The 24,151-nt window shown below is 41.4% G+C and overlaps 1 protein-coding gene across 1 annotated transcript in view; it reads right to left on the reverse strand.

Annotated features, from left to right (window-relative positions):
- SNTG2 (syntrophin gamma 2) overlaps positions 1 to 24,151 on the reverse strand; it is a 625,709-nt gene that overhangs the window by 95,002 nt on the left and 506,556 nt on the right. The window contains 4 exon segments of the mRNA XM_040348669.1: positions 9,437 to 9,555; positions 9,558 to 9,645; positions 12,145 to 12,182; positions 12,185 to 12,215. Coding sequence (XP_040204603.1) covers positions 9,437 to 9,555; positions 9,558 to 9,645; positions 12,145 to 12,182; positions 12,185 to 12,215 — 276 coding nt within the window.

The raw sequence follows: 24,151 nt of genomic DNA on the forward strand, positions 1-24,151 counted from the left end.
CTATGTGAAAAAATAAAAGCCCATAACCCCAATCGCATTCTGCGATCCACCAATCAAAACCTCCTCCAGATACCCAAGGCCAGATACAAGTCCAAAGGAGATCGAAGATTTGCAGTCCAGGGACCTCGCCTGTGGAATGCACTACCAACCACCATCCGACTGGAGTCGGACCACTTGGCCTTCAGGAGAAAGATTAAAACCCATCTCTTCTGAGGTCAAGGGGTTCCTTACCCATGAAATGGATACAGCGCCCAGAGGCGATTCAGTTCGCATGTGTTGCGCTTTACAAGTCTCTCTCTCTCTCTCTCTCTAGTCGGTAGGATTCAATATTTAGCTGGCCCACCCTTTGCAGCTATAACAGCTTCAATTCTTCTGGGAAGGCTGTCTACAAGTTTTAGGAGTGTGTCTATGGGAATGTTTGACCATTCTTCCAGAAGCGCATTTGGGAGGTCAGGCACTGATGTGGATGAGAAGGCCTGGCTCGTTGTCTCCAATCATACCAAAGGTGTTCTATCGGGTTGAGTTTAGGACTCTGTGCAGGCCAGTCAAGTTCCTCCACCCCAAACCTGCTCATTCATGTCTTTATGGATCTTGTTTTGTATACCAGTGCAAAGTCATGTTGGAACAGGAAGGGGCCATCCCCAAACTATTCCCACAAAGTTGGGAGCATGAAATTGTCCAAGATGTCTTTGTATGCTGACGCCTTAAGAGTTCCCTTCATTGGCACTAAGGGACCATCCCCCCCCCCCCGAAAAACAACCCCACATCATAATCCCCCTTCACCAAATGACTGACCAATAATGTGATTTTAAGCCTAGACGTCCTCAGCATTATTCAACTTACTTCTTCTGAGCCAAGTTTGTCCTGGATCCAACCCAGCCTATGACTGGACAGTGAAAGAATGCACAGCACAGTGATGAGCTCACCTCTCTTGCCTGTCACTCTGATTCTCTTCCTATCAGCACACTTCTTGTCAGCACATGAACTGATTGGCTCCTTGTGCTGTTTTTCCCCATCACACTCCAGCCCTGCTATACAGTAGCTGATACTAGGTCAAATTCAGTTATTTACACTTATGTAATGTAACAATGTACTTTAATAATGATGATAGAGCTGTACTAATGTGTGTCTTTTATATTTGCCTAGTGTTCAATGTCAGCCTAAATCTGTATTTAATATAGACTTTCATTGGAGTATAAATAATTTATACTTTTGTAATATAAACTTTTCTTTTTAGAATTGTAGACTGCAACAAACAAAAGAAGCATCATTGGAAACTAGACAATGCTGCAGTTGTCTTAAGGTTGAATGAGCTGAAATAATTTAACATGCTGGAAATGATATAGTAGTAGCTTAAGAGATAAAAAAATAAAGCAAAATGTTCACTAAAGCAGACACGTTTCAGTTTGAACCTGTCCCCCCCCACCCTCTGTAATCTTCTGTTAAACTTAATTACAGCCTAAATTGCATTTTTCAGTAATTGAATTATAAACTTAAATGTAAAGGTCCAGTGGCTCCATAAGCATTAACTGTTGCTTAAATCACACTTAGAATGGCAATACTGCAGGAGAGAGAATGAAAACTACGATGCCTTTGAATTACCATTTCTGTTCTTTGCTTCGATTATAGTGCCATTCTGCACATCTTTGGGGTTAGCAGGTTATGATTTAAAGGGTCTCTACTCACTACTCTAAACTGAGAAGTGATAAATACCAATGTGCCATGATTTTTTATGCTTAAAGCCCAACTCCGGGCCAAACAAAAATGATCACTTGCCGTTAATTGCTTGCTTATGCATAGGAGAAAAATAGAAGAGCTATACTTATGTAATCCCCCCACTCTTTCCTGCAGCTAGACAAGTTCCTGCAGCATCTGCACCACTATGCTCTATCGGCCTAGGGTCCAGAAGTCATCTAGACCAGAGCAGGGTCCATATTCCTGCAATGAATGTGAGGACCCAGAGGAACAGTCCACCGCTAGATCATGGAGGCTAACAAAAAATGTTTTCTTCTTCCCTCTAGATAAAATTTGCAATTTACCCTTGCAGTGTGGGTGCAGCCCCACTGCAAGGGGAATTTTACTGACTTTAACTGTCAGATAAATATCATAAATAATAAGTAATACAGGGGCATAGAAATATAAAATATTGCATTCAGACCTCTTCAAGTTCAATCACAATAATCGCTGCTGTTTGTGAGAGCGATAACATTTTGTAACTAAATGTGAAGGGAGTGAATGGTTTAGTGTGCATATTATGATTTTTGCCTACAATCTTCCCATGAAATTAGTTGAATGTGCAACAAATGTGTGAGCCTGACGGAATCTCTTCAATGCTTCATTGTAATGTAAATCACTTAAATATGTAAATCGCAGCACCGCACCATTTATTAAAAAGAAAATAATATTGCTTACATTGTAAATGCAATCTATGTTAATAAACCTTGAATTTCATATTAAAAATATTGGACAAGTGAATGTAATTTAATTGGATGAACAATGCTGTTTGTGAATGTAAGTTATAAATATGAGGAATCATCCTCTACAAAACTGAGATGAAAAATTAATAATACATTGTTTTGTAACAGGGGTGTCAAACTTAATTTCATTGCGGCCCGCATCAGCAGTGTGGTTGCCCTCAAAAGGCCGGTTGTATCTGGGGTGTGCTACGTACAGATTGCAGGGTTAAGGAGTGCCATACATACAGCTTGCAGAGTTTAGGATTATTCTACCCAGAGAATACAGAGTTTAGGGCTGGTTACGAACAGAGTGAAGTTCCAGGGGTGCCCTATGCACAGAGTGAAGAGTTCAGAGGTGTGCTGGGTACATAGTGCAGGGTTTAGGGGTGAGCTATGCATGATAAGCAACCCCAGTGGAGGATGAGAGTGGCGTTTTGCCATGTTCTAGCTGCAAAACTGGGTTTGAGGGCCACAGGACAAGGCCTGGCAGGCCGGATTCAGCCCATGGAGCTTGTATTTGATATATGTGCTTGAGAGCCTATGGGGCCTATTGCATTTGCATGGTACAAAGATATATGGTAACAATCTATATCGCGTGAGGAGTCTAAATGATGTACCGCCCCATTAGTTAACCAAACTTAAGGCCTTAGGTGATATTCAGACAATATCATACTAATAAAGCCAGACACTGTTTATAAACTTCTTGCCCATGGCAGAAATTATGGAAAATGTCCTGTCTGGTAAAAAAAACATTCTGCAAACAGTACTGTTACATGGCTGTCTTTTGTGCTCTGCAGTTCTCCACAGAAAGTTGGAAATTTTCTTTAACATTTTTTCCGGTACTTGCTCCCACTTCCTCAATCCTCACCTAAGTGAGGATATTACTTGTCCCGACCGTCTCCCTTGCCACAGCCTCCTGGACATGTGACCCAGGAATGCTGTAGGACCTTGTCACTGCACCAGATAATTTCATACATGCACAGCAGGGAGCTGGTTGTGATTGGGGTGTCCTGACGAAGTTCTGTCCCCTGGAACAAAACATGTAGATGCAGTTGCAGGGATTTCCTCTCCTCCCCTTTTATCATCTGGCCTGACCACCCCTGCTTTACAGAGAACTAAAGTTTTTCATCGTGGCTCATATAGCCGACTGTGTATGAGTTCATTGAAGAGTCCAGCCACCTATGATTGGATCAGCTGAATAGCACATGGTGCACAGCAGTGGAATATTTGAAACTCAGCAGGACTCAATCATACACAGATAAAAGAAAAAGGCGCCTCTAAGTACAGAATTAAAACTTTTAATATCCCCAAAAAGGATTAAAAACACTTACAGGATCAAAGATAAAAAGGGCATGTCATGGGTATGTACAATGGGTGATCCAGCATCAGGAAGGTCCCAGTATATACATGTAGCGGCCTGCTACTTTTATAGCTGGCACCGCCTTAAATTTAGAGGGTAGTCAGAGATTTAACTACCTCTGACTGTATTGTTTTGCCAAATTTGGGCTTCTGTTCCAGCCGTAGCTGTGACCACTATTGTTGGTACCACCCCAGGCCAAGGGTGGCAGCAGTCGAGTCAGGGCGTATTGGGTGTTTTTCCTCGGCAGCCAATCAGTGGGGCTTGGTCGCCTCACTGTGCATGCTGGGGGAGAGTACTTAGGGGACGGACGTCATTGGTTCGAGGTCGTCGTGGTTTGTTCCTGGCCAGTCGTCCCACCCCCCCCGTATGTGGCCCTGGGGGTGCGTGTTAAAGTGTTCCTGGCTTCCGGGACCTCCGGGACCACGTTGGTCCGGAGCTGTGATCTACCAAGTAGGCTCGGTAGTTATGCTGGGTCTACGCTTGCAGAGTGGTCCTGTGCTGTCCGTCCTAGGGGGAGGAAGCCACTTAAAAACGCACCTGTTCTGGAGAACACAGAGCGGAAGGCTGGTACGATCAGGAGAGGCCTTGAACTTCATTGAAGGACGCACTAATACTGAAAGGCCAAGTGAAGGTCGCCTGTCAGTTCTGAGTTCACACAAGTTTTTTCAAGAGAGATCCGGGTGCTTAATCCTATGCTGAGAGGATTCTGGACCGAATATATCTCCACCTTTGGGAAGGTCTGTGGCAGAGACTTTGCTGAAGTTTCTGTGTGACACCTTGGCTGCTAGGCTAGTGAGAGAGGCCTATCCAGGTGCACAATACCCACTCTGGCTAGAGTGGTGACGAAAGCTACGTTTCTGGAAGCAGGAGTGTTTCCGAACAGTTATACACCTGAACCTACTACCTATTACCCTTCCACCTCTTCAACTCCTACTTTTATTCTTTTGCCACGTTTGGTAAATAAAGCAAAGAAAAAAAAACGCAACGTGTAGACATGGTTTTCTCATCTCTCATCGTATACCCTAGGCGGTGAAGGAATAGAGGTAACTTGCCACCCAAAACAAACCAGCAGCTCCTTCGGGGTAGTGCTACATACAGCTTCCAGCAGAAAATCCAGGGAGACCGGCAGGCTCCAGGCTCTGAGAACACTGGTGAAGCAGTCGCACCGTCTAGATCAGCGTGGAACAAGGATCCCGGAAATGATATCAGCGGAAGGGGACAACAACCAGCGTGGACCGCAAACAGGAAGTTGGTCATCAAAATGGGATGCATTTCGGAACTACTGATTGGTTCCTTCTTCAGCCAATGACAACACGTTTATAGAAGCTTAGCTTCTTTTAGTCTGTGGGCAGGGCTGTGGGCGGGACTGTGGGCGGTAGTGGGGAAAGAAAAACAATGCTACAGTAACCAGGAACTATCAATGATTATTGTGATCCATGGACACAGGGTTCCACAGTAAAACATAGAGACAGCATGGGATGCGTCCCGCACATAGAACCGGCAAGACAAGGGCAACAAATTATTGCAAGAAAACATATAAGGAAAGAAAGCATGAAAACAAAGGACAAATGTAAACAGAACACAGCATTCATACTGTGCATAGTTCCCAGATGTTGCTAGGGATAAATATTACATGGGAAATGCTTAAAAATTTGATTAATGTAAACTTCATTTAAAATTAATGTATATATATATATATATATATATATAATATATATATATATATATATATATATATATATATTATATATATATATATATAAATTATATTGGGAAAACATATTTAAAAAGTACATATGTATAAAAGTATATCAAATTATTTAGAAAAATTACTACAATTAGGGGGGACATGCCCAAAAATAATATAGCCACTAAAAAATGAGAATTTGATTGAATTTGATTGAGTGAATGAGGTTCTAAAATATGGCACTAATTTCAAAATCCTCATTTAACCCTCCAGGGGCCAAAACATTCAAAGAGAAGATCCAATACATTTCTCAATCATACACAGGAAATTGGAGAGACCAGGTACACATGACTGGAATAGCTGATCAGCGCACAGCATGTGAGTTTTGGTTGGATTGTATCCTTTTATAGGAGAGATGTACTTGCTGAGAATACAGTAGCTGAGCGGACATTATTTACATTCCGTTACTTGGAGAGGAGCATAAACGTAGAACTCTGAGTACAGTAAAACCTTGGTTTGAGAGTAACTTGGCTTGAGAGTGTTTTGCAAGACAAGCAAAATGTTTTAATACATTTTGACTTGATATACAAGCAATGTCTTGATATAAGAGCAATGTCATGTCACAACTGCATATTAAAAGAGAAGAGAGGCGCCTCTAAGTATAGAAATATGGTTACATTTAATGAAGGTATAACATTTAACAACATATTGCTACACTTAGAAGCGCCTCTCTTTTCTTTTATTCTCTGTAGCTCCTGCTTAATTTTGCTTCTAACCCCCCTTGTGGAGGTTTCCATTTGTGGATGGACATTTTATGGTTGCACAACCTATCACATTGCTATAATCTTTTTTATGGAATATAAACTGAAGGACCTATGAATAAATGATTGTGGAACAAATCATTTGAGTTTCAATTATTTCCTATGGGGAAATTTGCTTTGATATACAAGTGCTTTGGATTACAAGCATGTTTCTGGAACAAATTATGCTTGTAATCAAAGGTTTTACTGTACTTCTGACACCCACATTGGGAGTCATTACCTCCTGGTGGCATTACTGACAGGTTGAGGTCACCTGTTTTTTGTTGGGAATCTTCCTGCTCCATCTCACTGGCTTACCACTCATCTCTGCCAGCCCTCCCAGCCACTGTTATCAGTATGCTCCCTAGGAATGGTTATCTTGCTGGTATAACTGGCATATATCTGCTCTCCTACACATCCCTTCATGGGTCATCTAATCAGCTACTAGTTAATTGAATGTCAGGTGCAAGGCTCTTTCATATATCTCTTGTTACCAGCACAGCAGCTGGACACTGATTCTTTGATATTTGAGCTCCCATTGCAGGTGTTTGGTTTTCCTTTTTGCCATTGACTGACTCTTTTGACAGACAATTTTTTGGGGTTTGTGTTTTTATGTAAGTAGCCCCATTTGGGCAGGTATGCATCTCTGTCCCACCTAGTCTTGGTGCCTCAATTACCCACTGTAGCTTCAAGGTTGCACTCAGTGCAACAAGTGTTACCTTTGTTTGTTGGTGGGTGGCTCAGGGTCCCTTGGTATGGGGGGGATTTTTGTTTAGGGGAGGGTGAACTCAGCTCCTTTTTGGGACTGAATCCTTCCCTTTTTGTAAGTATAGTCCATGGTTCCAGTCTGGGAGGGGTTGATAGGGGACTCAGGTGGTTGTTAGGATTATATGAGGATAGTTAGGGCATTTATGCTGTTGATCTTGAGCCTATTGCTCAATAAATTTGTAGTTCACTCATGTTGGTGTGTAGTGTCGTTTTCTTTTTTATTTTTCATATTCCATAGGTGTTACAGCTGTCTTCAATATCCAAAATGGTGGCACTGGGAAGCTACAGCAGTTACTAGATTCAGCTGTGGAACTCCATCCATGGACTGGTAAGTACCTTATTCTTATAAGTCAGCGGTTACAGTATTTAACCATTTGCTTACTGGGCACTTAAACCCCCTTCCTGCCCAGACCAATTTTCAGCTTTCAGCGCTGTCACACTTTGAATGACAATTGTGCGGTAATGCAATACTGTACCCAAATTACATTTTTATCATTTTGTTCCCACAAATAGTTTTCTTTTGGTGGTGTTTAATCAAAAAAAGAAAAAAATACAAAAAAAATTGAAAAAACAAGACAGTTTTATATTTTGTAAAAATGTTTGCAAACAGGTCATTTTTCTCCTACATTGATATACGCTGATGAGGCTGCACTGATGCGCACTGATAGGTTGCGCTGATGGGAATTAATAAGGCAGCACTAATGAACACTCATAGGTGGCACTTGTGGGCACTGATGAGGCAGCACTGGTGGGCACTCATAGGTTGCACTGGTGGGCACTGAGAGGTGGCACTGATGGGTGGCACTGGTAGGTGGCACTTAAAAAGGTGGCACTGATAGGTGGCACTGATGGGTGGCAGTGATGGCACTGAGTGGGCACTGATAGATGACACTGATAGGCAGCACTGCTAGATGACAGTGATGTTTAGGCACTGATGGGCACTCATTGGCACCACTGGTGGGCACTGATAGGTGGCACTGGTGGGCATTAGGTGACACTGATTGGTTGCACTGATATGCACTGGTGGGTACCGATTGGTGGCACTAGTATGCACTGGTGGGCACTGGCAGGCAGCACTGGTGGGCACAGATCAGGTGGATGACTTCGGGACCAATGTCCCTTTGACAGAAGCCAGTAATCATATTTTTTTCTCCTCATGCTGTCAGCTGTCAGGAGAAAAATAAAGATTACCGATCTTCTGTTTACATCACATGATCAGCTGTCATTGGCTGACAGCTGATCACGTGGTAAGGGGCCTGGATCAGTCCCTTACTCCAATCTGTGATCAGCCGAGTCTTATTGACTCGGCGATCACAGAGCGTGCCAGCTTCGCCCCCCAGAGGACACGAAAGCAGCTCATGCACGGGAGCACGTCATATGACGGTATCCCAATGTAAGTCCACGCTGTAGCTGTCATTTGGCTATAGCGTGGATGCAAAAAGGTTAAAGCTGCTGTCTTTTAATGACTTTATTTTTTTTTTTAATGGGTGAAGTTCTTCTTTAAAGAACATGTCAGTACATTTCGGCAATACATGCACATTTGTAAATGTGTTGTCTCTTTAAAAACATTACAAGTACATAAAAAGTACCTGGTGATCTACCAGAAATCCAATCTCATAAAGTCCTAGTTTGATAAGCTTGCCTTTATGTCCAATGTTTAATACAGGTGCTTGGCAAGAAACTGTCTATATCGTTTGCAAACAACAAAAACTATAGCTTAAAGAGAAACTTCAGTCCCCCTCAAAACTGAATTGCACACCATCCACTGGATCACCATCTTGTGGCACAATCCTGCACACGTTATAGGGGGTTTACAGCACATGGATGAAGACAACACAAGCACTAGGTCCAGAGGATGGTAAATGCTCTGTGGAACATTTGCGCATGATGCAAACTGTAAGCATCAGAGTGACCAGGGACGGGGAGGGAGACCAGGGGGTGGGGGCAGGGAGTAAAACCGCCCTCCAATCCCTCTTCAAGTATATGTTACATTACAGCAAAGAAACTGTCAAGAACCACAAATAGATAAATCTAACTGTGGGAAGAGGGAGGGGGAGGAGCCAGGTGCATTATTGAGAACCTTTCATCAATAAAAATGTTTAATGCCCCAGTCCCATATACTCATTTGGCTCCATACATACTCCACACCCTGTGGCAGATCAGAGATTCAATAGCATTTCATTGTGGAATCATGGAATGCATATTATAATCCAGATATGGAGCTAAACTCAAAATCACAGATAGTGTATTACCCAGTTTCTACCCTATTTCTATTCTATTCAAATGGCCTTGGGTCAGCGCTCCTTTAAAAAAAAGACCAATTGCGCAGCAGTACAAAAGAACAAATGGTTTTGTTATTACTTACTCCAGCTCTTTGCACTTCCATGAAGATTGCTTTCTGAAACGATCTGTCCCACATCGGCAGATCACTGCCCAGCTCTGTGCTGAAGTTACTGGCTTTTTCATAACCAACCAACACACTAAACAGTACGGTCGCTGTTCTTCGAAATCTTCACTCTGACTGATATTTAAATAGAGATTTTCTTGAATCCAGATTTCATCAGCAGGCCAAACCTAAAACAGAAATTTGCATGCCAAGGCAAGGTAGGATACATTGTTTCTTCATAAAAGCCCCTTGTACAAAATTATAAGCAGCGATCTCATTGGTTGTCTGGATTTAAACCAGTTTTCTGTCTGTGAAAGTTGGTAGAAATTTACTTGAGAACCTGACCCAATGACATGCATGGCAGAAGATTGTGAAGCATGGGTGGAGATAAGGATTGATTCACACCTTTTTATGACAAAGCTATTAGTCTCCCATTCACACCTGAGCATTTTGTAGTCTCTCGAAGTTCCAAATGCTCAACATCTATAGTCCTATGGTCTCAGTTGTGCCCGTTCACACCTGAGAATAGTGTTGCTTGAAGCTTGCAGCTCAAAAAAGATATATTAGCTTATTTTTAGGTAAACCTTCAAGTGTTTCTGGCCTCAATAAGACTTCAATGGGGATGACAGAAAAAGTGCACAAAAAATTTGCAAATATTCAAAACGGTTCAGCTTTTATTCATGTATGTAAAACCTCTGTCAACCTTCGGGAGTCACGGCCATGGCATGGATCTCTAAAAGGATGGCACGGATATGCTATCCCTTCAAAGCGCCATGCGCCAGTGACTTCCTCGACTGCTGCAGTGTGAATATTTCCCAAACAGTGAAAGTTTAGGAGATAATTCACTAGTACCTAATGTAAGTCTTATTATAGGCTGTATGTACCGTACAAGTCAAAAAGAAGACTCTTACTACCCACTTTAAAAAAGCGTTAGCTGGAGTTTGGCTTTGATTTGTTAGTCAAGTACTCTCAATCTGTAGTGCATCTAACACTATTCTTTCCACGGATTAGATATTGTGTCTGTCCCTAGATGTCTCCATTGTACCTCTCACCAGTGGAACAGGAGACATCTAGGGTGTTATTGGTTGGATCACCAGGTAAAAAAAAGAAAAAAAAAAGCATCAATAAGCTACAATATATAAAACTTTTTGTTTTGGAGTTTATTACCACTGTAAGAACCTGTATTCTACAGCTGTTAAATGATTTTTTTAAGCAACAAAGATATAGGTGCCAGGAGTTTCAAGGGGCCTATTTATGAAAGTGGGAGTAAAGAAAACTAAAGCTGTCATCCAATAAAATATGTAAACATGTCAATAAAATAGACAAGACCATCTTTATTGCTGCACACAATTTTCTTCTCCCTTCTTAAGTTGCACACCATCGGAAGCAGACTGAAATTCAGTACAGTAAAACCTTGGTTTGAGAGTAACTTGGTTTGAGAGCATTTTGCAAGAGTGCTTTGGATACAAGCATGTTTCTGGAACGAAAAAATGCTCGCAAACCAATGGTTTTACTGTACTTAGGTAATAGTTGGGGACAACTATTTTTAATACTTTAATCATGATATCATATTTATACAATAGCGGTAGGGCTGCCACCTTTTATTCCCTGCAAGACTGGACATGCATTACTTAATTAGTGATTAAATGTGGTAAAAACAGAGCCAGGTTTTATTTAACAATATGTTAAGAAAATATTTCCTCAATGTTCACTCTACTATGCAAGTTCACTGCATAGTAGTAAAAATTTTCTGGGTGAAAAAAAATCCTTGACATTGGGTAGAATCTGTTATTTAACAGAAACAGATGCTTACTGCAACAGTCACCCTATTAAATGGAGGGTGAATGTTACATTCCCTGCATGTTTACATGACATTCTGAAAATACATTTGCCAGGACTGAGATGTCAAATCACTGCAAGTTATAATATGAGACATGAGAATGTCTTAGAGGGATGTTGAATGTGTGCTTTTAGTTTTAACAAAGGTTCATCAATTACAGCGTTAGTTTTTTTAATACTTTTTTATTTCTTTAAATAAAAAAATAATAATTTTATGTGTCCTGCTCTTGCTCTTTCCCAGACATTGTTAACCCATCATACAGGTATGCATGAAAAAATACATGTTATTTTTATACTGATGGAACTGTGTAAATACACAGTTTCAATACTATAGATCAGAGGTCTTCATACTTTCTAAATAAAGGGCCAGTTTATTGTCTTTCAGATTTGAGAGGGTCAGGATTGTAGCCAGTAGGAGTAGAAAATATTCTGACATCAGTGGAGTAAACTACACCCCATCTTTAGCATTTAGGGGATAAATCATTTCCCATTGTTGGTGTCAGTGCCAGGCGTTATGCCTGGCACTTTGTTGGTGTCAGTAGAGGGAATGGTGCCACATCATTAGTCAGTGGCAGTAATTATAAACAATTGTTGGTGTCAATGGCAGGAATTATGCCCCGTCGTTAGTGTTTGAAAACCATTGCTATAGAGGTTATAGAAACCACTGCTATAGAGATTATAGGTCGGGGGGTCTGGTGTATATATATATAAAAAAGGTATTTTTTCAAGTTTAATACCTAAAATCTTCAATAATTAAACAATATATAGATAACACATCATGCCAAGCTAAGGAAATGCAACAAGTCTCAGTATCTTAATCATATTGAATGTTATAGAAAAACACCTACCTTGCTAACTTTAAAGAGAACCTCACAGAGGTTATACATTTTTCAGCTCGTACCCAGTCAAGCGTGCTAACCTAAGAAACAGGAGAGCATAACTAGACATTACTTTTTTTTCCAGTACAAAAACTAAAGTTCAAACATTTAAGGTTGGTATGGCTTAAACATGTAATAAGACAATTCCATAGACAAGGTAATTTAGCATGGGTCACAAATGCCCTTAGTGTTTTTTATTGCAATTTAGTCTTGAGATATGACACTGGATGTAATAGGCCACCCAGTGCTTTGTCTTTTAAGGCTCGTACACACGATAGGTTAAACTTATGAAAACGGTCTGATGGACCGTTTTCATCAGTCCAAACCGATCGTGTGTGGGGCCATAGGTTATTTAACCTTCGGTTAAAAAAAAGCAAACTTGCTTTAAAATTAAACCGATGGATTGCTAACCGATAGGTCGAAAACCGATCGTTAGTATGCAAAACCATCGGTTTAAAATTGCGCATGCTTAGAATCAAGTCGACGCAATGCTTGGAAGCATTGAACTTCGGTTTTTTCAGCACGTCATTGTGTTTTACGTCACCGCGTTCTGACACGATAATTTTTTTAACTGATGGTGTGTAGGCGCGACGGACCATCAGTCAGCTTCATCGGTTAACCTAGGACAACTGTCCTTCAGATCGTTTTCATCGGATGGACTGATCGTGTGTACTAGGCTTGAGTTGTCCTGATGTTTACCAGTTCATCATCCACAGATGTTGTTCTCTACATTTCTTTTTCATGGAACACAAGAAAAAACTAAGCACTCATCTGTATTGAGCCAATCAACTAAATGCCAGGTTCTGCTCCAAGCACCAAGGAGCATATGAAAGCATCAGAAATCCATAATAAATACTCATGTAGCCAGGTGCTTGGCTAAGAATGGAGAGTTAGAGAAACACTGGCTGAAACTGCTCTATGCTGCTGCTGCCTTGTAGTGCTGAACTGGTTAACAGATATACCAGCAAGGGAAGAGGGCTGCTGAGCAATAAGAGTTCAATAGATGAAGTCATTTATTCTAACCTGAACCAATACATTGAGTAATTTTACTAATAATAGTATTGTGTCTATTTCTGGTGCCTGATTCACAGCCGAGTTAAAGGTGTGTGGTTCTTGTGTTCTTATAAAGGCTTGTAGTGAACTTTCATTTAATTCAGATGTGTCAGAGGGGCTAAGGATGTTCTTGAGTGGAAGCGCAATTCAGGGAATCAAAATTAGTACTGTACCAAGCCGACTCCTTCGGTGGTAACACAGCATATAGTATATCTGTTGTTATAAACTGTTCTGTTGCTTAACCTCCCTGGCGGTATGATTAATTTCATATTTTAGGTGCTGAAAGCAGGGTACCCATATTTTGCATGGAAATTTGGTGTTTTGAATTGTAGGCCTGTAATTCTTAGGAATAGCTCACTTAAATCTGTCCAAACAAGAGTCTAGTAGGCATCTCGGGTATGATAAAGTTTGTAATTGAGTGATAGGGGGCGCTGTAATCGATACCTATAGAGTGTATCAGAAAAAAAAAGAGAACATACACTAACTAAAATATATGCGCAATGTGAATATAAATATAAGATGCAATTCAGGCCCTATCAGCCATGAACTGCATAAGGTGATATATAACTTGATCTTGAATAAATAAAAATAAATATATAGTGACCAATAACCATTTGATCGTGTAAAGGTGAACAATAATATACGTGATACACAATATAAAAATGCGTGCCTCCCCAAAACCAAGGAAACAAAAAAGAGTCCAAAGAGAAAAAGTATGTATAATATTAAAGGCACTGTCCATGCACTCATAGGCCCCGTACACACGACCAGTTTTCCTCGGCAGAATTCAGCTTCCGACCGAGTTTCTGGGCTGAATTCTGCCGAGGAACTGGTCGTGTGTACACTTTCAGCCGAGGAAGCCGACGAGGAGCTCGACGAGGAAATAGAGAACATGTTCTCTATTTCCTCGTTGTTCTATGGGAGCTCTCGTCCCGCCGAGCTCCTCGGCGGCTTCAGTGCTGAACTGGCCGAGGAACTCGATGTGTTTGGCACGTCGAGTTCCTCGGCCGTGTGTACGAGGCTTTAAGAGTGATACTTGGCATTCTCCCAAATGAAATAAATCAGCTTGACAGAGAGGCATGCAATCTTCTTTCAATCATGTGCATACAATTAGATTCTTCCACCACTTAAGAGTGACCACCCGAGAAGTGCTGATATAATGGACTCTTACCAGAGCGATAGGGCCTTGCTTATTTAAAAGAAAGCCAAAATTCGCATTAGCAGAATAATGTCTGCAAGCATTTGGTGCGTCCTCCACTGGTGTCACAGGCTATCTTCTCTCCAGGAAGTTTAGGCAGATGGGACATGAAAAGCAGAGAACAACTCATAGTGCAACCGGTTTATTTCGGCTGTAGCGAGGACACCTGACGGTAACCGCGCCGATACGGAAGTATAGGCTGACGCCTCCATATCTGAGCCTGCAGTCCTAGTGCCGGGTTGGGCACTTGTTAGTGTAAGTGGCCACTTGGCCCCTGCTTTGTTTTTAATTTTTATCTTAAATAAACCGGTTGCACTATGAGTTGTTCTCTGCCTTTTCATGTCCCTTCTGCCTAAACTTCCTGGAGAGAGATAGCCTGTGACACCAGTGGAGGACGCACCAAATGCTTGCAGACATTATTCTGCTAATGCGATTTTGGCTTTCTTTTAAATAAGCAAGCCCTATCGCCTCTGGTAAAGAGTCCATTATATCAGCACTTCTCGGGTGTCAACTCTTAAGTGGTGGAAGAATCTAAATTGTATGCACATGATTGAAAGAAGATTTGCATGCCTCTCTGTCAAGCTGATTTATTGCCATTTGGAGAATGCCAATTATCACTCTAAGAGTGCATGGACAGTGCCTTTAATATATATTACATATTTTTCTCTTTGACCTTTTTTGTTTCCTTGGTTTTGGGAGCACGCATTTTTATATTGTGTATCACGTATATATTGTTCACCTTTACACCGATCAAATGGTTATTGGCACTATATATTTATTTTTATTTATTTCAGATCAAGTTATTATATCACCTTATGCAGTTCATGCTGATAGGGCCTGAATTGCATCTTTATATTTATATTCACATTGCGCATATATTTAGTTAGTGTATGTTCTCTTTTTTTTCTGATACACTCAATAGGTATCGGTTACAGCGCCCCCTATCACTCAATTATTCACTGAACCAGAGATCTATATGTTCTCTTTTTTCTAGGGGAGCTGCTTTTTGATTTATGATTTATTCTATATATCCCACACTTTTAGTATAATTTCTTTTGGCGCGAAAATCACTTCTCTTTACATGATAAAGTTTGTAACACAAAATCATAAATTATCATATAATAAATAACTATAAATAATTAAAACAAATAAATAATGAATTATAATTAAAATTATTCAATAATGTAATCAATCAAAAACACTGAAATTTGCTCAGTTGCAGAATTGTCGCTGTCATTCATTTTATTGTTTGTGACGAATTTCCACCCCACAAATCAAACTATTCTGCAAGTGATTCTAATTTATTATCGCTGTTTTCTAGCTGGTCTAAAACCCACTTTTGACATAAAAGGGACACTTTTTGGTTGCTATGGACAATCTACAGTTTCCAGGCAGAAAGAACAGTTTTTATTATATAAAACTGCATGCAGGACACAGGGCAGACCACTAGAGACAAAGGGGGTGTGTATTTTATTTCATAGAGTACTGTAATCTATAAGATTACAGTATACTGTATGTATTGTGTGTATTCACTTTTTTGAATTTGGCGCCGATCTCCACCCCCGTGCGTCGTACAGTCGCAGGTAACGCAGCTCAGCGGCACACGGGCACTGTGATTTGAGAGAGGAGGACGCGGCTCGATCACACAGCGGAGAGGCATCGCAGGATCCAGGGACAAGGTAAGTAAACTCTGCCTGTGGACACAGCGAGGCGATCCGGAGTCTGGCTCGGGGGTTACCGCTTTTGGTGCTGAAATTCCACCCCGAGCCAGACTCGGGAATACCGCTGAGGAGGTTAATACAAGTTTAAATAAGCAGATTGATATGTCACATGGTGGTGGAGATCACTTTGGCTTTTTTCCCATATCTGAAGAGATTTGACTTTACTGGATTTTTGCACGGGTGGATTCTCATCATTTGCTGTTGTCACAGACAGATCATCCACTCAAAAATTGTATGAACTTTTATATAGTTATCAATCTATTAAGTCTTCTACACCATTTGATTTTCTTTATTTATTCACTTACATAAATTCTGTCCTTTCTATCTATTTATTTATTTATTCATTATCACTTTGAATTTTTGAGGTTATTTCTGGTAATTTATGTGATTCTTCTCACAATAATCATATAGCACCTACACATATGTTATTATTGAGGTCTAGCGCAATTTTATTTTTCTGTTAATATCCTGGATACCTTGCAGTGACCAGTGGATCCTCCTGTAGGACACAGTAGTTTCATATAGATCTCCTGGAGGAACTACTGAGTTGCGGGAAGCACTCATGGACCTGGCACTCCCAGAAGCAGTGATTTCTGCACATTTTTTTTCAAAGACAATTTCTCTTCAACATATTCTAACAACCAGATTATTTGCATCAACATCAATGCTTTAAGAGAGCAATGCCAAAATAGATAACCTTACAGGTCCAGCACTATTTTTCATTTTCCTCAGCTGTATGTCTCACATACCAGGCTTCCCTTAAGTCAGAGAGGAGCACACAACCAATTATAGACTGTTATGCTTCATGCACAATGGGGCCTTTTCTAAACACTTTTCTTCGCAGCAGAGAAAAAAAGCTGCTTCAAAAATGCACCTAAGCTGTGTTTTATGCAAACATGTTTAGGCACTTTAAGTGCTTGGATATTTATTTATTTTTTATTGGCCTGAATATTAATTTATTCTGCCCATTGAAATGAGAAAATGATCAAGCGCTAAACGCACCTAGCAATTCATGCATATTTAGGATGTTAACACACATTTAGGCATTTTTTATGCTCAAAAAAGTTCATCACCTCTAACTCCTGAAACGCCTATAGTGTGCATGGACACATAGGTTATCATGGAAGGGAGTTTAGAGGCAGAAGGGAAAAAAAAGCTCAAACGCCTGTAAAAGCAGCATTTTTGAGCTCAAGTGTGCATGAAGTCTTAAGGATCTATTTGCCAGTTGCTCTGAGGCCACCAAAGCCATTGGAGTCACTTTTTCTTGTACAACACAGTTACGTTGCACTAAATAAGCAGAGCTCCTCCCAGTCCCCCAGCTGCCACAGGAATGGTTAGCCAATTTAACAACTGATCAATTCTCGCATACACTCATAAGCATAACACTTGAAACTGACACATGTTAATTGAAAGTGGAAAGTACAGTATGGAAATGTAGTGGACCCACTAATATGATGATAAAATCAGGCATCCCCCCAAACCCCAAGACACTGTGCTATGCAAATGCAGACCTTCACCTAGAAAAATTTACCCTTAACACATACTGACTCACCAATGAGATGCTCCTGACCAGTGGTGCGGCACAGAGAATGGGTGGCCAAACACTAACTTCCTCATAGTGTCAATAGTTACATATTAAAGCACTACTGGATGTTAACCTTCCTAGGGTGCTTTTGAAAATAGCAAAGACAATATACAAACACCTGGTATCCCTGTTATGACATTATATCATATTGTATGGTGTAGTGCAGTGTTTCTCAACTCAGTCCTCGGGGCGCACCAACAGGTCATGTTTTCAGGCTTTCCATTATTGAGCACAGGTGATTTTATCAGTTCACTGCATTAGTAATTACCACAGCAGTTTGATCTGAGGGAAATCCTGGAAAACATGACCTGTTGGTGCGCCCCGAGGACTGGAGTTGAGAAACACTGGTGTAGTGAACCACCATACTAGTGGTTCAATACATTTCCAATTCCAATGATTACAAAACAGTGTAAGATAAACCATGTGTTTTAGTTATCAACACAATGGTAAGGGAAAAAAACTGTTAATTAATATATCAAGCCATTATATAAATGACTATATTCCCAGTATTTGCAAAAATTAGTAGCCATCTACTGTTTCCCATAGCAACCCCATTTACAATATGAAAAGCAATATTTTCACTAAAACTATATAAATATGTCCTTATACTTTTTTTCCCTCCCACATAACAAATGTCCAGCTACAAGCATTCTATAGATCGTATTGTGGAGAAATATAACAAATCGAGCAGGATGAGGACGTGACGTGGCGTGAGTGAGGTGGGAGGTACCGGACGGCTCATGGCGGCAGGAGACACACGCCGCTCTGAGGCCCCGTCAGCACACCGCTCGTGGCCCCGCAGGACTATAGCCGTGAGAGGCCGGACGCTGCGGGGAACGAGCGGGTATCCCATCCCGCCGGGACCAGACATACTCGGGGGTCCTTACATGAAGAGCGCCGGCAGAACGAGTTTCTGCTGGACACGCAGGCGCCGGAGAAACCGAAGCTGCTGCGCACTCAGCGCTGGATGAAAGGAAGCCGACTGGCAATCGGAGCATGCCGTGCGGGGGTTCTCAGAAGCCCATAAGTCCACCGGAGACAAGCAGCCGGGCAGCGGTCCAGGAGGATAACCAAAGGGTCTGGTGAGGCGCTCAGTAGAGGCCGAGTCTGATCAGGTCCCCCCCCCCGTGACCCCCCCGTTTGGTATGGACATTGCCCTCCAGAAGTATGTACACTTATACCCCATAAGGTGCCCTCTTATGTAAAAATTGGACAATGACTAGATGCTAGTCCTCTACTGGGTTTGTTATCCGTGACCAGCTGCAATTGAAGGGAATATGAAGACAAAATGTAACTGCAACTTTTAACTCATACTGGCATAGGAATGAAGTAATAGAGGGAATATCTGAGGGGTATGATAATCTGGAACTAATTTAGTTCTCCACCTGTTGCAATATCTCTACACTGCTTGCTGTTTATGATTTACTTAAGAGTCTGGCTCCCTGTCCTTAACTGAATAGAACTGTATGGAACCGCTTCGATTGGCTCAGGCTGGTCTGTGGAGTTAAATAAGAGGACAATTTAAAGGGTGATATTAATTTCTGATTCTCTCTCTTGTGAGTTGCCTAAATACTCTTCATATAGTGTGAATTACCGACATCTCCGATGGCCTGGGCTTTGAAGAATTAGCGCTCTGAGGGAAAATTCATATAGGAGAAGGGTGGTCATAAATATATTATTTTCCCTAAGACATCACTGGTATAAGACGCACATGTGATTATGAGAAGCTGGAAAATCCCGTTTTGATGAATGGGGGACAGAGAAAAGAATATCAAGACCCTTCCTGACACAAAGCATCTCCCTCATTCTCTGGAACAATTAGGACATATTGGGTGGCTGTAATACAGAGATAACTTAGTAAAGACAACTGTAGGTATTCTCCTTATAAGAGGAGAATCCGGTAGCCCCAGTAATCCTGCTTGAAGCAGTAAACGTCCTCTTTTCTGTTGCCTCTGCCCCCTGGCCCTCTCCCTTCAGTTCGGGGCCCCTGCTTTCCTTTGGCCTGCTCTCTTATTAAAATATCTACTTGCTCAGGGTTTGGGTAGTAGTAAAGGGAAGGCAGGAGCATACACCGGTGAAGGAGATTGTGGGACCGATAAGGGGCCTAAATATATTAAAAAAAAAAAAAAACATTTCCAAACTGGGGAAGAGAATTAGGACCCTCCAATAAAATGGATAGATCGACGCGGGGTGGCACTACAAAAACCAATGAAGAATAAAACGGGGAATAGCTCCATACAGCAATATATGACTCAAGAAGGGAGCCTTAAAAGCCCAGGTCTCGCAAAAAAAACAGAAAAGAAGAAGATCGATACAAAAAAAGGTGTAGGAGCAGGTAGTGCGGAGATGAGCTCTATAGGCGAAACGACACTAGAAAGCGAGCAAGGGCAAAATAATGCAGAGGAGCTACCCAAGATACACAGCCCCCCTACAAAGGCAGAGTGAAACGCAATGCTGTTGAGGATGGAAAGGTCATGGAAAATATCATAAGGACAGAAATTAACAGGTAAGAATAGACCTTGGAGGACTCCGTGAAAGAGTGGTAGACGGAAAAGAGAATAGAGGAGCAGGATCAGGAAATAAACTCCTTGAAAGAGCAAGTAAAGGCTTTGACTGAAAATCAGAGACTGGCGGCATATAGGATCGAGGACAGGAGAATCGCAACAGGCGACAGAACCTTAGAATCAGGGGGTTGATAGAACAAAAGGATGAAGATCTTAGAAGCATTATGAATACAATTTTTAACCCTCTGCTAGAGAGATCAGTAGAATCTAAGCCCCTTACGATTGAGAGAGTGCATCGAGTAGGGAACCCCCAACAGATGGAAAAATACGGCCCAAGGGATGTGGTCGTGAGATTCAGGAATTACGTCGATAAGGCAGAAATATGGGGTAGGCTTAGGGGAAAACCACCCCTGAGATATAGAGACACAGACTTACAAATATTCTCCGATCTGGCGAAAGAAACACTGGCAAGGAGGAGATGCTTGAAACCCCTCTTGGAACTGATGCGGGCACAAAATATTAAGTACCAATGGGGATTCCCGGCGTGCCTCAAGGTATAAAGGGGGGTAAAACAGCACGACTTAGGTACCCCGGAGGAACTGAACGTATTTTGCCTTAAAATGGAAATAACAATTCCTGAACTCCCTGATTGGGTCGATTAGATTGGCTCTGTCGAGCATGGAACTTTAAGAAGCGGGATGGTGAGGTGGGGGGAGGGGGTGGTGAGGGGGGGGCCAAGGGGGAGCCCCGAATACCACCACGAAAGAGGAGCCAAGGATGAAGGCGAGGAGTCTTCTACCAGCGGCTCCCAGGCCAAGAGAGGGCCAGGTGGGGGAGGGAGGGAAGGGGGGCTGGGCGAGGGGGAGGGGGGGAAGGGGGGGGAGGGAAACGGGGGGTGGGGGAAAGGAGGGTAATGGGAGGGGGACCATCTGAACGACTCCACAGGAATTCTTCTCAAACTCAAAAAAAAAAAAAAAAAAAAAAAAAAAAAAAGATAAATGACAGATATTAAGTTCTTATCATATAATGTAAAAGGATTAAACTCTCATATTAAGAGACATAAAATTCTTGCCGAACTTACGCAGTATAAAGCAGACATCGTCTACCTACAAGAGACCCACATTACCATAGAGTCTAATATAAAGATATATTCATCTGATTATCCCGTCTGGTATTATGGAGACACCGTATCATCGAGATCTCGGGGGGTTGCTATAGGATTTGCAAGAGGAGTTAGATACACACTGGTGGACAGATTGAATGATCTGGAGGGGAGGTTTTTGTTTTTAAAAATAAAACTAGGGGAGCAGGACTACACTTTGGCAAACGTATATGCACCTAATGTGAATTCGGCTTAAATATATTAGTAAAATACTCAGAAAATTAAAAGATTTTGAAGAGGGACATGTGGTGTTGATGGGGGATTTTAAACCTTTGCATGTGCCCGAGCCTCGATAGTACGTCCCATGTTCAGGGGAATAACGGTGAGCATCTAAGCTACTGAAAAAACAAATGATACAAAATCAAATGGTGGATGTTTTGGCGAATTTTCAACCCCAAGACAAGAGACTACACGTTTTTTTCCCCTGTGCATGGGACGTACTCGAGGATCGACTACATCCTCGTAGACCACAGACTTTTGGAGAGGGTGGTCGAAGCAAGATGTGAGATCATAACGCTATCAGACCACGCCCCTATAACCATCAAAATAAGCACTTCCATACAAAAATGCATCCCTCCAGAGTGGAGATTGGATGAAAGTCTGCTGAGGGACGAGGATGTGGTCGAGAGAGTACAGAAAGAATTGGAATGGTATTTCCAGGAGAATGACAAGGAGGGAATCACAGGAGCAACCCTGTGGGACGCTCATAAAGCGTATATAAGAGGGATTTTTATTGCTGAAGGGGCAAAGAAAAATAAAGCAAGAATGAGTAAACTAAAAACATTAAAAGAGGAGATATATAGGCTGGAACAGGAACATAAATTACAGGGCCAAAAGAGGGAAACACTCCGTAAGTTAACTTTAACAAGGGATGAATATAAAGCCCTTGCCGGGCAAGAAACCAAGAATTTCATAGACAGGGTAGAGAGTGAAAGTTATGTCTGGGGAAATAAACCTAGTAAAAACCTGGCCAGAATGGTAAGAAAAAAGAAAACCAGGAACTTTATCGAAAAAATCAGGAATGGGGATGGAGACTTAGTTTACGCAACGAATAAAATAGCAGAATCTTTTAGAAGCTATTATGAAAAACTATACAATGTCCAACAGAAGATCAGGGACCCTGTCGAAAAAAAGGATAAGATCAGGGAAGTTTTACGGCAAACTAATCTACCGAAGATAGAAGAGTATGAGATAGAAAGAATGGAGGAAAGTATTACTGACAGGAGATAAGTGAGGTCTTAAAAAATTCTCCCAAAGGGAAAAGCCCGGGACCAGACGGCTTCACGTCGGCCTACATACAAAGGTTTAGTACTATCTTAGTCCCTAGACTATGTCAATATTTCAATGGGTTGGGGCGAGACTATGAGATGAGCAGAGAGGCATTAACAGCTACGATCACTGTCATTAAAAAAGAGGGAAAGGACAATACGAATTGCTCAGGGTTTCGACCTATCTCACTCCTGAATGCAGATACCAAACTGTATGCAAAAATTTTGGCCGAACGAATGAAGGGGGTGATGACTGCCATTGTTCACCCAGACCAGGTCGGTTTCATACCTGGGAGAGAGGGAAAGGACAATGGGGTTAGGGCACTTCTTCTCATGGAGCTGATCAAAGAAAGAGGGACCCCCGGTCTATTCCTGTCAGTAGACGCTGAGAAAGCGTTTGACAGGGTAGACTGGGGGTTCCTGATACAAACTCTAGAATGTATAGGAATTGGCCCAAGGATGATCAAATGGATTAAAACGCTTTATTTTCACCCATGTGCTAGGATCAAGATCAATGGATCTTTATCCGCACCCTTTGAGATGAGAAATGGAACCAGGCAGGGCTGTCCCCTGTCCCCTCTTCTTTTTGTCTTATCATTGGAACCCCTGTTGGCAATGGTCCGACAAATCCAGAAATATATGGAATGGAGGTTGGAGAAGATGAGCACAAACTATCTGCTTTTGCAGACGACATTCTTTTCTATATAAGTAGCCCAAGAGTCACCCTCCCGAAGCTAATAGCCACCTTAAAACAATATGGTGAGGTGTCAAATTTCAAAATGAATATAGAAAAGACGGAGATCCTAAATATCAACATTCTTAAAGAAGAAGAACAATATCTGCGGAAGAAATATAATTTTAAATGGCAAAAAGAAATAAAATATCTGGGAATAAAACTGGCAAATTCCATAAAGAAAATATATAGAATAAACTTTATCCCCTGCTCAACGAAATAAAAAGTGAAATTAAAAACATATTTAATAGACCAATTTCGTGGTTCGGGAGGATAAATGTAGTAAAAATGGTTCTTATCCCAAAAATCCTATACAAGTTTCAAATGGTCCCAATATACCTACCACCGTCATATATTAAAATAATTAACTCCCTCATAATGAACTATATTTGGAAAAATAAAAAACACAGGGTGTCCGCTCAAATCCTAAAACGGGCCAAGAAAAAGGGAGGCTTAGCTGTACCCGACATAAGATTGTATTATAATGCTTCGGTTCTCTCACGGGTTATAGAATGGGCTAAAGAATCCCAGGACAAAAGATGGATAAATATTGAATGCACATTAGCGAGGGCACAGTTAGGGAGATTAATTGGAACCCACCACAACACAGATCCTTACACACCTCAACACACACAATTACTCATAATGCATGGAGGATCTGGGATAGACTTCACAAACAATTAAAAACAGAATTCAACTCACCCTTTATCGATTTAAAAGAAAACGAATATTTCACCCCAGGGACAAAAGAAG

The sequence above is a fragment of the Rana temporaria genome, chromosome 4 (assembly GCF_905171775.1).
Source record: "Rana temporaria chromosome 4, aRanTem1.1, whole genome shotgun sequence".
NCBI lineage: Eukaryota > Metazoa > Chordata > Amphibia > Anura > Ranidae > Rana > Rana temporaria.